This window comes from Accipiter gentilis, chromosome 33 (assembly GCF_929443795.1).
Source record: "Accipiter gentilis chromosome 33, bAccGen1.1, whole genome shotgun sequence".
Classification (NCBI taxonomy): Eukaryota; Metazoa; Chordata; class Aves; order Accipitriformes; family Accipitridae; genus Astur; species Astur gentilis.
Genome location: NC_064912.1, coordinates 12,053,320 through 12,069,325, shown reverse-complemented (window position 1 = coordinate 12,069,325; position 16,006 = coordinate 12,053,320). Strand labels below are relative to the sequence as shown.

At 36.7% G+C, this 16,006-nt stretch overlaps 1 protein-coding gene across 2 annotated transcripts in view; it reads right to left on the bottom strand.

Annotated features, from left to right (window-relative positions):
* Window positions 1–7,230: 7,230 nt before the first annotated feature.
* Window positions 7,231–16,006, bottom strand: part of VWA3A (von Willebrand factor A domain containing 3A) — a 37,517-nt gene continuing 28,741 nt past the window's right edge. Inside the window, exons 30-34 of one of the 2 annotated variants that reach the window (XM_049791651.1) lie at window positions 15,623–15,774; window positions 13,055–13,181; window positions 12,340–12,437; window positions 10,842–10,905; window positions 7,231–9,585 (exon numbers count right to left, since the gene is read on the bottom strand). In XM_049791651.1, coding sequence (XP_049647608.1) covers window positions 9,580–9,585; window positions 10,842–10,905; window positions 12,340–12,437; window positions 13,055–13,181; window positions 15,623–15,774 — 447 coding nt within the window. In that variant the 3' untranslated portion in view covers window positions 7,231–9,579. Of the gene's footprint in view, window positions 9,586–10,841; window positions 10,906–12,339; window positions 12,438–13,054; window positions 13,182–15,622; window positions 15,775–16,006 lie in introns of those variants that run through there. The other variant, XM_049791650.1, reaches the window with a different exon arrangement.

Below are 16,006 nucleotides of genomic sequence, written 5' to 3'. Positions count from 1 at the left end.
TACTATATAGAAATGAAGAGAAATTACAGGATTTTAGAGACATTATAATCACCTAACTTTAAGAGGAGTGATTACATTTTTGAAAGCTTGGAATATCAAACGTTTTATTCTTGAAAACTCACTGACTTCTGATATATTAATGCCAAACAGATGTTACCCTACTAGTCAGGAAAAAAAATTAGGTAAGGAATATAAGAAAGGATTGATTCTGCTTTTAAAATCCACTTTATTTCACATTTGGGTCACAGTTCTTCAGTAATGATAAAAATTTGTTACCGTTTTAAACTTTTCTGGATACACACTAAATACACTTAGTTTTCTGTCCAGTTCTTACTAACTTTTGTCCATATTGTTCTCATTAGGGCATTCATGTACAGCTAAACTAACAAGGAACAGAAGAGATAAGCCATCTCCCCTGTGGGTTCATCTACTTGGGAAAGCTGATTAGAATATCATTCTGTGATAAGCAATTCCACAGGAGTTACCCATCTGTACACTTTGTTCTGTACTACAAATGAGTTTATTCTACAATAATCACTCCTCTTTGGAAATTCACTCATATTCTACAATTAAAATGACTGGTATTCCAGATCACAATATACTCTGAGAAATTAGTCCAGTTAATTTTCCCACACAGACAGCCCCTATTGTCCTGATTCCTTGTGTGGCCTTCGCGCATTAGGATCTAGGCTCTTAAGTCCCGAGATAGAAATCCAGAATAAATACATCTGAAATCAGTCAAATTAAGTCACTGTAAAGTGGGAGCCAAACTGGGTACCTGCCAGTCTAATATAGGAATATAGACCCAATTCCTGCAGATTGTTATGGTTTTCCCTTAGTTGGAGGGGGTCCTCGTAGCAACATGCGCACGCATGAGAGTACATCATCTTCCACCAGGTGGGCATAGGTAGTTAAGCATAGTTTGCTCTCAGTCATTTACACCAGGGTTCAGCACAGATTATACAGCAACTGGGCATGACTGGTAAACTGGCAGCTGCATCACTTTCAGGGTGACAAAAAAATACTAGAAAAGCAACAGAAAATGCAGCCCACAGTACACAAAGTTACAGACTATTTTTGCCATTGCTTAGTTAACTTTTTATAATTTTGTTTGTGGTATTTTTCTTATTTTATATGTTGTTTTTCAGATTTCAGACACAGGGAAGTAAGTACCAGATTCTCCACACGGTTTTAACACCAATGTCGGCTCACTAAATTCAGTAAACTGAGTGGCATAACACAGTGGAAAAATATGAGCTCCTTATGCTGAAAAATATCCTGACATTTCAAAAATGAAAAATAATCCACATTTCAAAAAAATTTAAATTAGAACTAATATAATAAAACTAAACCAAGTATGCTCTCCTGTTCAATCAAGGAAATTTAAATTTGCATCTCTAGATTATGCTACACAGTAGTTTTAATCCATATAAAATTCTTTTGCCTTACCTTCTGTGAAAAAGCACATTTTTATACACTGTAAGGAAAACTAAGGTCAAACTTGTCACATATAACATAAACAGACATATTTGAAAAATGGTTATAATTTGAATACTTTTCATTAATACCTCCTTAAATTTTAAGTAAGCTGGAGGTTGTATCAAGAAGTTTGAAGATTCTGCTAGAAATCTCTTTCTTAAAAAGCACTAATAGCATTAATATATAAATCTGCTTCATGGAATTAGAAAATTATTACCAACATTTAAATGTAAACAATTTCCTGTAAGAAAATACTTATTTCCAGAACCAGTAACTTCCTTTTTTCTCTAAATTTATAGGAGCTATTCTGATTTATTAATGTATTCTGCATGATAAACATAGTTACAGCTTACGCAGTGCATGCAGTGTGAGTTACTCTTAGCTCCCTTGCTGTCATTTCAAATATTACAAAAGCAGAAATTACTTCCCATAAAAAGTTAGAGTCAAACATTTCAGGTTTTTAAAAATAGCTAAAGAAGTAGTTAAGTACCCTTGGTAGAATCCTGGACCTCGGCGTTCTCCCAGTCCTTCCTGTCCAAGTAAGATGGTGAGATTTCTATTTGCTGGACAATTAGTAACACAAGGGCATCAGGTAGTCTCTGACAAACAGAGATGCTCACGTGAGTTCAGGCCCTTTTGCTGTTCCTGCTCCTTTGTAGCTGGTGGCTGGGCTAGGAGCCAAAAAAGGGCAGGGCTTAATTTGTACATAATTTACGTTCCTGTTCAGGAAAAAATGAAATATTTTCTCCACATCAGACCCTTCTAAATAGGATGGTATCTCTTACTGTTACCTGGTGAAAGTGTTGATAAGACATCAGACAACACAAATATACTGTTGGTACCATCATTCCGTGGATAAATTGAACTAGATTGCTGAAATGTCTCACACTGTTTTTAAAAAGTACAGAGAAAAGTTTTTTTTACTAAGAAAAACAGGAAAGAAATTATTAACACTAATGTTTAAAAGTGAACCTCTCCCACAGTTTTGTGAAAATTGAGTAGGATACATCTCAGCTAGCAGCAGAGTTAATGGAAATACTTTTTCCTTCTACCTATGGTTTTTAATCTAAATTTGGATAAAAATAAGAAACAAAAATTTTGTTTGGCAGTGGTACTTAGCACTTTCATCCTGACTTTTCTATCTTCACCCCCAACCCAATTATGTATTTGCAAAGAAGCTTAACTATAGGCACAAGGGTTGTCCTCCGGCTTCCAAAATGAATGAAGTACAGGCAGCGAACTAACTGGTACACAACAGAACAGGAAAAAGTGTTTTCCTATTAAATAATGCATTTAAAATGAATAATTAATTAAATTATTAATAATTATATACGTTCTCTGATCCTAAGATTTTAAAGCACTTTTAAAACACATATCCTTTTGCAATTTAAACAATGAGAAATCAAAGCCAATGTTTTCAAATGGGTGTGTCTAAAATTAGGTCTCAAAGCAGTAGTTAAGATGCTAAAGAAACACTCCCAAATCTAAATATAAATGACTACAATTTAAAACGTTCACATGTTAGAAATATCTCAAGTTCATAGGTGACTTTGCAATTTAAATGTTATTTAATGTTGATGTGCCGACAAGAACTCAAACTGACACCCAGGTAAATATATTTTAGCATATCATATATGTATTTAAGTCCCTGTAGCCTGCATTAGAACTAGAATCTTTGAACCTGTCAAGCTAATCTGCACTTCTCAGATTGCCGAATGAGTGACAAACGCAGCTCAGAGTAAAAGCCCCAAGAATATAAAATTGTGTGTTTTGAGCTGTCCACTGATAGCTTTTACCATTTAATCCAAGAAAGAAAGTGGCTATTCTATCCCTGGACTGTTACGGAACTCCTCCATAAGTCAAAGCAGCTGGTCAGCTTATTCATAGCGTATCAATCCCTCATTGCTCAGTGAAAATCAACAAAGAGTATTTTAGCTTGGCTTTGGTTTCCCCCTTAGCCAGAAGATGACACCTCAGAAGAGCTTTTGGAACTGGTATTTTGTACCTCTCCTGTTACACTTATTCTCCTATCTTTAATGAAGAAGAGAGGTGGCCATATTTTGTTCACTGCATTCTGCTAAGTCTTTTGGAAAGAAACAGAAGCTAAAGTTACAATGAGAAAAGCTGCTGCATTAAGATTCAAGCTTGCTTTAGCCTTGAAGCACAACTCTATACTGCCCTTTTCTACTTTTTCTCCTATAACTACTCACAGTTCTCACAGGTACACAGAAATAAACAAAACATCCAGTACTTCTAGGAGATGACTGCATAAAATACAACAGGAAGGTGTCAGAGAGTTTGTCTGTTTATTTACATGGAGAAGGTCCACGTTTCTGAAACGCCTCGTTGGCTTATCAAAATGTTACTCACATCCAGGCTGTAAAGCAATGTTGAAATGTAATTGCACCATTTGATAGAGGAATCTAGTAAGCTTACACATGCTGTTTTAAAATAATTCCGTGCTGATTGATCCACCAATATAAATCTGAATTGAGTGAGTAGGATTCAGGGCATAAGACAAGACGCTACATGTCTCCAGTGTACAAAGGAACGCTCTTGTCCCCATGCTCGTTCTGTGGGCACCAGTGCTGGGTGCTGGACCACAGAGCGGTATGAGCTCATGGCCTAGAAGACAGATGTGTGGAGGCTGGGGCTTTGTCCCTTTCATTCAGCAGGTCCCATTAACTCCATAGGTCTGCATTTACAGGGCACAGAACAGGAGCAATGCTCCAGGTGTGAGGGAGCAGGAACCCGAATGAGGGTTTTTAATTGCATGGAAGATACTATGCAGAAAGGAGCCTTTAACAGAGACATAACCAAAGCATGAAGAGCTAGACAGAGGTCTGAATTAAAATGACAGCCAGATGTTTGGCCTGAGTCATCGGCAGGATGGGATGTTCTGCAGTGCCCAAGGGCAGAAGAATAGCAGAAAAGCTTAAGAGACAAAGCTCTCTCTTAAAGTTATCTCAAGGATAGGATTTTGCTGAAATAACTGCAGCATAAAAATACCCTATCTTCATTTGACTTGTTAAAAATTCTGTATCTAAGCCCTAAATTAATAGAGTTGTCCAGGCTCATCATGTGTTTGAGCACGTCCTTGTGCACTTGCTCACATCCAGATGCCCAGTCATATGTACTGACAAAATCATATGAACTCAGAGTGGCGAGACTCGTTTGGACAGCATACCAAATCACTGATCCTCTCTGCAACCCCAAAGAAGTCTGGACAAATCTGTTGTAGGGCGTAAGTACTTCTGACTAAAGGTACTTAGCTCTTTGTGACTACAAAAACAATCATCCTCAAAACAAGGGCTGAGTCTAAAACAAGAGAGCTGAGCGAAGTTAAATGACAATGGTGAGGTATTCACGTTTTAAGTGAGAGATGACAGGAAACATTAAAAAGCATTTAAATCAGAAGGTCTTGCAATGTCAATGGAAAAGAGGAAAAGAATGGAACTCTCCTCTAAGCATCATCCCTTGTTGTGCTTAGAATTTTTGCTTCAAAAAGAGAAATCATGGGATCTGAATTTGGGAAAGTAAACTTAAGGATATTTATTTTTCTTATAATCAAATGCTAAACATTGGTACATATCAAATGTTTCTATGGAATGAAGTAGTCCTTAAAAAAGTTTCCCAACACAGTATTAATGCAACAACAGATGTAATTTAATACCCAAAGTATGCATCACTCAAATGCAACATTAAATACTTTATGGTAATACAATGTTCTTCACATTCCTTGCTAAGTTGAAAAAGATACAGAGGCAAAGCAACTTACATGTCACACTGTAAGTCCATGCCAAAAGGGAAAAGAAGATGCAGATCCTTATTCCTGTTATTAAACCAAAGGGCTAATAACAGCAAAAGAATAAAAGGAATAAAGCACACATAAATACTTCAAAGCACAGCCCTGGAATTTGTCATATAAAATGCTTTTCAAGTTATGTTGTTCTCGTTTACTTTGCATGCTACACAGGTTGATTTACAGGTCAAATGAAATGATAACTTTAAGACTACATTGCCAAGTCAGGGTAGAATTACAGGAAGAAAAAAAAAGCAACTTCTAATAGCAACAGTGAACATGCCCTTTATCAGCTCTTAGGTCTTGTTAGAAATGGGGACAGTTTATGCAATATTTGAAGAGAAGGAATACAAATGCATCATAAATAAAAATACTGCATTGTACTGAATAAAGGCATGAGCAGGGATGACAGCTTGGCTTCTTACATATAGGAATCACAGAGAAAACAAAAAAACCCCACAGGTTTTAAAAAGATTATTGAAGACCAATCCTAATAGGTTTCCTCTTAATTCAAAAGTTTTCTAATGGTCATCACTGGAAGAGAGAAATACAGATCATCATTACTACTACATGGTTTGTTTTCGTACCAAAAAGCATTGGAGGAGTGACAAGGGCATGGGAGGTGTCTTAGGATGGATGTTTTGCACTATGCCAGTCAGATATAATTTAAAACCTTATCATAACTTCTACTAAGTTTCATTTACAAAGTTTCATTCACTTCTATTGCTGTTATTAACCCAGAAATTGTAACATAAACTGCAGAATTTTCCAAGCAGGAAAGGAAAAAAGAAAAACCCTCTAACAGAGATTAAGTTTGTTATTTGCTAGTTATTACTCTACTGAGTCTCAGTACCACATTAAATGTGGCCACAATGACAGAGGCAGACCATATCACTAAAAGCATGTAAACTTGCAGTTTACAGGGTTGGCCTAATCTACCTATCAAACTCTGAATAGAATTTAAGATTCTAATTGATGAAGTCTCACATGATATGAGTCAGGGACTATCAATCTCCTCATATGGTAGTTCCACCAGTACGTTCAATATAATTACCTAAAACTTATATTCCTGTGTTTTCTGATGCTGGCAGGTTTCCTGGAATTGGATTTTCCCTTCTTCCTCTCTGTTTTGTTAAACTATTCAGAAAGCAAACATCTAATAAGGATCTGTTTGAGACGGTTTCACAGAGGCCTGAAGTTCAATGAAAGTACCCTATATCCATCTAACTGGTTGAGATGCATTAAAATGATTCCATGAAAATTCTTGTGACTTGGTTGTATTAACATGTTTGGGTACCTAAAGTCTTGGAACTTTATAGTTACAAATCTAGATATGCACTAATAGTAGATAGCATGCTTACAAAGCACAGAGAAATTCTTACTGGACAGAATTCTAAAGGACACAGCACAACACACACTTATGGCTGTTGTCTTCCTTAGAAGCAGCATGATCTTCCTGGGGTTGACTCAAATTCAGGCATATTTAGATGGATTAATTTGTTACTATCCCTAGCAGTCCCACCCTTCTTCTGAAGGTTGTTGTCCCCTGAAGCCAGAATGGCTGAACCATGCAGAAAGGAGTTCCTGAACTGCCAGTCCACACTAAGCTTTTATGAACATCTGCACCAGTTAACTGTAGCACAGCAGCTGGAAGTTGAGTGTAAATTATGGCAGTACATGAGCCGCTCCATACAGAAGTTACCCACTCTTGCTGCAAAACCAGCACTCCTCTGATAGGGAGCAGAACATGTACTTCAAGGTAGCAACTGGTTTAGCCATTTTTCTTCAATTCATTGCATTCAAAGAAACATATTCAGTGAGTCACAGCAATGACATGACTTACAAACAAGCTGGCAGAAAAATACACATATTTGTCAATTATAAAACTCCTCTTTTATTATGTCTTGAATACAGGGAATTGCATTCCAGGAAGCATAAACCAGGAAAGCAAATGACATATACATGACAGATCAACATTGAAAAGCCATTAACAGAGCACTCCATTAATCAGGCCATCACAGCTGAATCATCTCCTTAAAATGTTTTCCTGACAAATTAGCCCTCAGATTGATGGAAGCAGGTAGGATGAGAGTTTCCAGGTAGGTGATAGGCAGGAGACAGAAACTAGATTTTAAAGGAAGAAGCTGCTCTGAGTAGATAGCAGGACTGACCAGCCTGCAAGACAAGAAGGCTTCAGAAGCATGGAGAGGCTACAGCTTGAAAACGCTTACAAAAGAAGTGAAGTTGGATGGGATGCAATGGCTAAATACTGTAACACCCAACTATTTTATAGCTTCTGCGGTTACAAAAATTCTAACATCAACATTTGTTCCTTAGTTTTCAGTTGCATTTGTCTTCAGCAGGAGATTTGGAAACCCTTAGCTCATACCACCAGCAAAGAGAAGACTCCTGAATTCCTAACACCTACTTTAAGTCTGGGAGGATACTCAAGAGAACCAGAGAAACTTGCTATGCTCTGCCCACAGAAACAAATGATCCGTCTAAACCAAACAAACAACCGAGTGAAGAGATGAGTATTAGTGTAGGTTGCTGTGAACTTGGGATTACACAGATCCATTGACAATCAGTCTAAAAATAGAGGCTGTAAATGGGAGGTGTGACAGATTGCAACCTAACACAACACACTGAAATATTCTGATGCTTATCCACATTTGCAAAATCTGACATGTGCATTACTATCTTATTTCACAAAAAGTCTTTGATATCATTTAACATACCTGCATGGGTATATTTCCTTTTAAGATTCTTTTAAAGGACCTTTATAAGAGTATCAGAATCTATGCTACAGTATTGTGACATTTCTTAAATCCTCCAAGGAATAAATAAGAATCCCTTTTTGGCAATACAGAAACCTCATCCTTTCTACCAAGATTTACTGTTTTAACATTTCCATTAGTACAAATCCACTCATTTTATCAGAGATTATAATCTAATATTTATACACCCCAAATAAAAATGTAACTAATCCTATTAATTTACAATTAACATTTTCATATCAAAGCATCTCAGCAGTTACACACATACCAATGCACATACTAATAAAATCAGAGAAAGTGATGCCTAGCACAAAGCACCATTTTAACTGCAGTATTCCACAGTAGGCTGGTACTAACATTGAAGGCAGGAGTCAGCTGCTGCAGAGCATACAACACTAAAAAGAGACTTTTATGATAGAAATAATTTTTAATTCTTTATGGAGATAAAACAGATGGAGGGACAGAAAAGATAGTATCTCCCATATCAACTTATATCTAATCACTCCCATCAGCTGGCACTCTGGAGATGCAAATAGTTCCTGAATAAACTCAGATCAAGTATCTGAATTTTGCAGTCTGAATCCATTTTCATTAAATATTACATATATTAAACACCTGAGATGAATTCCTAACCCTCTGAAAGACAACAGTAAACACCTAAAAAATACTAATGAGCTGTTATTGCAGAGTTCTTCGTTAAAAAAAAAAAAATTATTTCATAAATCAACTGGAAAAATATATGCCTCAATACTGCAGTTAGCTTAAACTGGATTTTCTTACACAGTACTGGCAAACATATTTTTAATCTTTCTAGGATAGGAAACAGCTAAGAACTTAACAGAATTACTTAGAAGTTTGGCAGTGTCTGGTTACACAAATATAACCAGGCTTTATGAGCAACACAATATTACTTGTTTGCATGTCTCTATATCCTCTACTGCCAAGAAAAAAAGCAAAGAGTGGAAATAATTATTAGCAAACTTCTTTTGGCAAAAACATTCATTCCAAGCTTTGTTTTCTGTGAAACTGGCTAAAGAATTCTCTTTCTAGTATCACAGCCATCTGTCCCATCTGTTAGCTATAATAAGCACCGGCAAACAAGTCTCAAACCAACTGCCAAAAAAGACATCTTGGACATACCACCAACTGATTGAAGCAATTATTAGTATAATGCAGTAGAATAGAAGAGAAACAAAAGTTGTGACCCTGTATAACTACTCATTGTATTAGAAATACATGACACTTAAAATTTGTATTAGCTATATTGAGAAATATCCTCTACTTATGTTTAAACTTTGGAGAGTTCAGGGCTTGATTTACTTTGAGTCCTGTAAAGTCTGCAAGTGGAATAAGTCAACAGCACTTATCATCTGTAACTTCTTCTCTTGCCAGAAGTTCAGAGACAATGAAGAATACATCTTCCCTCTTTCCTTGAAGCTTGAAGCTTTAAGCACACTCTGAAAAGAAGCAGGCGAGTGGAACCACTCCAAACCTCTTCAGTGTCTTTTCTTGGTCTAAAATTTAATCCTAGAAGTCAAGCACATGAATAGTTTTAAAAATACAATTCAAAATATATAAACTGCATAGGCTCACCATCACCCTTGACAAAATGGTAATGGAAAACCAATATAAATTAACTTGATTAACTTTCAATTTTCCTCACTTATGTGTTTAATCGTGTTACAATGCTATGTACTTTCTGAAGTACATTAACAGGAATGCCTCTTCCTATACACTTTACAAACAATACAGTTTACTTATACAGACAGATGGTTGTGGAACACTAGCCTCTGTCTCTACATGCCTGTAACAACTTTCTTGCTACTACAGGATGGTTATATATCTGTTTCCTCATCAAGCATTTCTCTCTTTAGTCATCAGCCTTTACATGCTGAACTCTGCACATCTGCACATACTTGACCAGACCCCAGGTTCCATTCTCCATGAAGCAAGCATTCTTAACCAGCGGATCTGACTGGATTTTTTTTTTTCTTCTCTTTGAATGACTCGCCAATGTTTGTAAACCAAAATACAAACTACAGCTATAGAAACAAGGATTTAAAAAACAGTCTCACTATGTATCTATCTGCCTTACACAATTCCTTGAGGAATATCTTGGCAGGCCTAAGTTCTCTAGTGCAACTCTCTGCAGTTGTCTGCATGTCCACTTTTTCGCCCCTCAAACAGCTCTGTGACAAATGCTTCTGTACTGCTTAACCCTGAAAATGTACTTCCACCCAGCAATTTCTCTTTTCCTGTAATTTTCACTTTGCCAATATAAAAGCAGCAGGTTGGCTCTGCCAGAGGTTTAGTTTGTCCAGCTGCCTCTCCCACAACTTTGTAACAATAATCCAGTGTTTGCTGAGGCTGTCCTTACTATTAGCAGGGTCTTTTTTCAGTCAGCCTTGTTCATTTAACTGATAAATCATGCAGTCCATGTAGCAATTGTTATTACAGCCATTGTAACTGGTCCTAACCCTCTGATGTGTTTAGCTGTCTGCTCTTAGAAAGAGCTAAACCATTAATAACTACAAATACACGTCTGCCTTGCTCCTTTCACGCCAAATATCCAAAGTTCTCTTTGAACTGTTCTTTGTGTATAGCTCTGTTCTTTGTGGACTAGCTCTGCTAAGAACTAAACATTACAAATGTTTTCAACTTGGGAAAAAAAGTTTCCACTGCTGGAAATTAACATATTTTATGTTAGGCTTATGAAGTGTTATTCTTCTATGCTAACATATGAACGATATATAAACTATGATCTATTTGTGGTGAATATTTACCTGAGCACTTTTTTTAAAGCCATTATTGTCCTTTTGCTTTATATTCCATTTTTGTAGTAATAACCTGTTTGAAAGAGAAACAAACCCCAAAGAATTACAGCAGCTTTTCATGGAGACATATAGTAGCTTTGTATCTCTGTTTAGCCATGTCCTTGTGCAACAGAAATCTTTTAATTGAGGAGGTATAATGCATTTTAAGTCTCTTTGCAAGTACTTTTGTCCACTGTTGCTACTGAAATGCCACCTTCTGGTTCTGGATTGGCAGTTAGGAAGTGTAACAATGAAGAAACATAACAATCAATACAATTTAACTGTTCTTCACTCCTGTTCTAGGCAGGTATCAAAGCCAGCTCTGAATGATACCAGAAGCACCATGGAATGGTATGCCACTCGAGCCAATTCAGTCTACTCAGATACAGATGGCATGCAGTGCCAAAAGGGATACGCTGCTCTACTTTTCAAATTACTATCAATCTCCCTTTCTCTTTGCTACTAAAGACCTGTAAAGTTTCTACTAGCCTTTTTCTGGGAAGATTCCCTAAGCCTTCCTCTTAACTCTTCTTACATTTCCTGATTTACCCCAGGGTCTGACAAAATCATTCTCCTCTCAAAGATCTCATCTCTCAATGTCAGTCTTTTTCTGCTTTCCTAATTAATTTGACTTTTAATCTTTTTCCTTTCCCTATTAAGTCTTGGGGCCACCAGAGTTTGTCCTGTGTCTTCCTCTCTTTCCTTCCTCACTGTAATTTTCAGCTTCCTTCTCTTTCCATAGAATATGAATGCTCTGCCAACACTCTTCAGGTTGGTCTCTCTTTTTCTCTTCCACATCCTCCCTCAAGATGAAGTTTTTTTTCCCTTGGGTTTGAGATGAGATTGCTTGAGAACAGAAGAAAAATCTCACATTATTCCATGCAGAGAACATAATTCTAGCAGACAGAGAATGGATGGTGATGCAGTTAGAGAAATCAGGATGAGGTAGGATAGAAGCAGCCTATACAGATTTTAGAAAATAAAAGTAATTTGCATTTCTGAGTAAGAAGTCATACTAAAGGAATAGGTACTAAAAAGAACATTGCATCACATTAACAAGAGTCAATTTTCTCTTTTAACAATATATACCAAGAGAAATACATCAGCTTGGCAGATGACAGAACTCAACAAGGAGAGGAACAACTTAATGTAATTTCTCTTTGATGTAAGAAATGGAGGGACAACAACTGAGAGAAAACAACAGCCCTAAAGTTTAACACATTGTTAGAATCTGCTCAGATCCTTTACTACAGATGGTAGCTAATTGTGTAAGACCTTAAAAGTAAATCCCTCTGAAGCAGGTGGCTTGCATGTCATTTTCCAAGCCTCAAAAAACCACTAAGTTTGACAGTACAAGGAAAGAAACAGCAATTCTTTTTTACATAGCAGACACTGGAAGCCAGTTATTCTTGTCGTCCTTTCATGAAATAAAAAAGCAATTATTGAAAGATTCTTAATAAATACTCACCTCAAAGATTTTGCCTGTTTCAAGAAACTTCTAGCTTTTGCTACTTCTTGAATAAGTTTCTTTAAATCATCTCCTTCAAAGTATGGGAAAACTGGATCCTGAAAACAGAATTTAAATATTCTACTTTAACCTGCACCTACTTACTATTTTCAATTTCTACCAACTTAACTAACTGAGCCTAAACTCTAAATCTCCCTACTCCTATCTACTTGCAGAGAAGGTCTTGATCTTACCAGGGGAGAGCAGAGCAACTCTGTATTGAATATGGTTCTGTTCATTAATGTATTTTTCTACTGTGGCAATCCCTGCGATTTCCTGCTGGAGCATTCACATGCTGAACACTGTATGAGGATTTTACAATTACATAAATAAAATAAAAGATGGTAAGGGTAAGAGGGCACAGCAAAAGATAAAGTCAGCTTAAAACCCACAGTGTCCAGTGTCCAGATACAAGATTTTTTTTGCTTCTCTTTCAAAAACTGTATTCCATTGTATGCTTGTTTCATGGGTTTGGTCACCTGACCAAGCCAGCTAGCAGAGAGGCAAAGCCATGTATTAAAATTTCTCCTTTTGGTTTCAATGTGAAGTTATCTCAGGAGTCTTGCATTTATTTTTCTCATGATTTTTCTTTTTTAAATGAAGTTTGACTACTGATGAAGAACTAAGTTGAAATGAAACAAACCCAAACCCAACAAAACCAATCTATTTAACATACATCTTCAACATCAAGCCCCTCTGTCAACATTCTGTGTGCTGCTAATTGTCCATCCACATCTCCAAAACTGCAATGGTAGCGCCCTCCTGTTTGGGAAGCAAGCTTCTTCAGAAATTCATTAGCTCCTCTGTTAACAACAAAGTAGTAAGTTACTTATGAAAATTATTTCCCTGAAAGCAACAACAATAGAAGAAGAATTTCTAAGAATTCCTCAAAGAATATTACATCAAAACAAATAGTTTGGAGGACATGATTATAAACTTCTGTATAGTTTCTATCTGTCAATTGCTCATGAAGAATATAAACTGCTTAGCTGTCATAACCTCCAAAGGCAGGCTATTTTTGGACAATAGGTTCAGTGTAGCAACAGAACCAAGAAAAGAAACTAAACCAAGAAATCCAGAAGCCAGGCTAGCAGGTAAAGGGCAGTAATATTTTACACATGGGAAAAAAACCAAAAGCTAGGAGACTCCATAAAGGGAATGAACATTTTGTGCATGTCCCATATTTTATTCTCTTGCCCCAGCCTCTATTACTTCTCATTGTCCAATGAGAACCATTAGGATAACTAGTTGTTGTTAGTTGTTATTGTATTCTTATTGCAAGTATGCTAAATCACACACTTTTACTGACATTTATACATCATTTTAGAGTCCTGTCTCCCAAGTACTAGCCTTGCAAAGTCAAAAATAGTCATATGTCCATTAATTTCAAGTAAGCTGTAAGGATTGATTCCATTCTGGACACTAAAATCTCCACAAATAACTAGATTTTTTTTGAAAGGAAGCAGCAGATTTTGTTTCAGAGTAACACATAGTCAGAAGTGACATCTTTCTGCCTTATTTATAAAGGATTATAAATTATTATTTCCATTATTATAAATTATTATCTCCATTATTATATAAGCAGATTTCCTTAACAGACAATTATTGGCTACTGACCAGTTAACCAAGTGATATGCAAATAAATTAACTCAAAATATTCAGAATTAAAAGACTTTTCATAAATACTTAAAGTGGCTTTCTCAACTTAGGGCCCTTAATTCAAAGTTTTTACCAGGAAGGAAGATATATAGAAGCTTATAAAGTAACACTCTTCCTGTCAAACCTCACTTCCAAAATCACAAAGGTCACAGACTATGTATGAAGAAGTCCACTACTTCTCCCCTTAATGGCTTGAAGAATGACATCCAAACTGTCATCTTTTGAGGGATTTAGCTTTAAGGTCTATTAGCTACCACAGCAGTATAGGATCTGGGCAATTTAATTTGGAACAGTAATGGAGTTTTGAAGCAAATCCCCCAATTATTTTTGTCTGTCACATGTTGATTTAGCTATCTCAGTAGCTCTGTTGTGTGCAAACTATACTACTTTAGCAGGAGACTAATCTAGAAACTCCAGTGCACATATGCTTTCAACATTTTATCAGGTATTAGTGTGGTTGTACTAGCACAACATTATCCAGTGTACACCCAGCAGGCATGCCCACAGATGACTCCTGAACCATCCAGAGCTCTGAGAACACCCTGAAGTGCTACAGAATGGCCCAACCATCGTGTGTGCCCTATTTTCTCATGACTATCATCTCTCAGCTTTCCTTGAAATCCTGCTGGTCTTTCCTCATCCATCCTCACTCCTGCTTTGAAATTTTTTGCCTTTCCTATGACCATATTTTCTGTTGCATGTTCACCTTCCTGAACCTTTTATTTCTTATGCTTTTTAATGTCTTTTTACAGCTCTTTTCCACTGCTCTGGCAACATCCACCTCACACGTCAGCAGGATGCAACCTAGGACCTAACAGAAACAGCACTGCTTGTCAGTTTGTGCTATGAGAGGGTAAAAAATTTCTCATGGCAGCTGGATAACCCAAAGGCATTACCCAGAAGTTAACCCCATGACTGCCACTGGGACAGGACGGCTGGCAGGCAAGGCTGAGTTCCTGAAGACCTTAGACAACTACTGCATTTTGAGGAGGCAATGTGGACATGTACCAATTCTAGAAAGAACTGGTGGCCTGTTTGGCTATCTGCTCCCTGCATCACACAGGCACAGCCAGCCATGAATTAAAATCTAGAGGAATGCATACTTTTTGATATCATATCATGGTTCCCAATTCTGGACCATGCAAAGACCCCCGAAAAGGAACATCTAGAGATCTATCTTTAACCAACAACCCACTATGGCTGGCTTTAGCACTTTCCCAGTTCTCCTGATTCCAGTCCAGGTCGGTGTATTAACTTCTTATGCCTCTATAGGGATGTGTGTATGATAGACTAATGATAGAACTACAGGAATGACCTCAGTATTGCAGACTAGTGATGCATATCACTTCTTTGTGTGTGTGGAGGTAACTCTCTCAAGGACATAAGCTGTGGGAGATGAAGGCCACGTGGCAATTACCTGTGTCAGAACAGCCTTCCCAGTTCCCATATGCATGAATGTCTAGCTCAATTCTGGTGTTCAGTGAACTGAGCACGTGGCCCATTTTGGTAACACAGCCTTTTGACAACAAATAAACCAGTAATTTTAAAGTTTTTTTTGTTGTTGTTCTTGCAAAGTATCATATACCTGTCTGTACAGCTAAAAGAAATGGTGTGGATTTTAATATCTTGTTTCTTTCTCAATCTTTCAATTTCTTTCAAAATCAGACTGCAACTGGTGTCAGGTTTTCCATCAGTCAATATGTACAGTGCCTCTATACCTTTGAAACTGAGAGCCTTCTGAAAAGCAGAAAATAAGCTTAAATAATTAGTACATTTATATGAAGAGTTATACTTAAGAATGAAAACACTATTCCAATTATTTAAGGTAGTTTTATATTTACTACATCATTAATCAAGTTATTATTGTCTTTTGCTTTTCACTAAATATGAAAGAGATCAAGGATATAATTTTGAAAAATAAACATGTAGATAATTTGTAGCATAAGGTAATACAATCATAAGCAGGGCA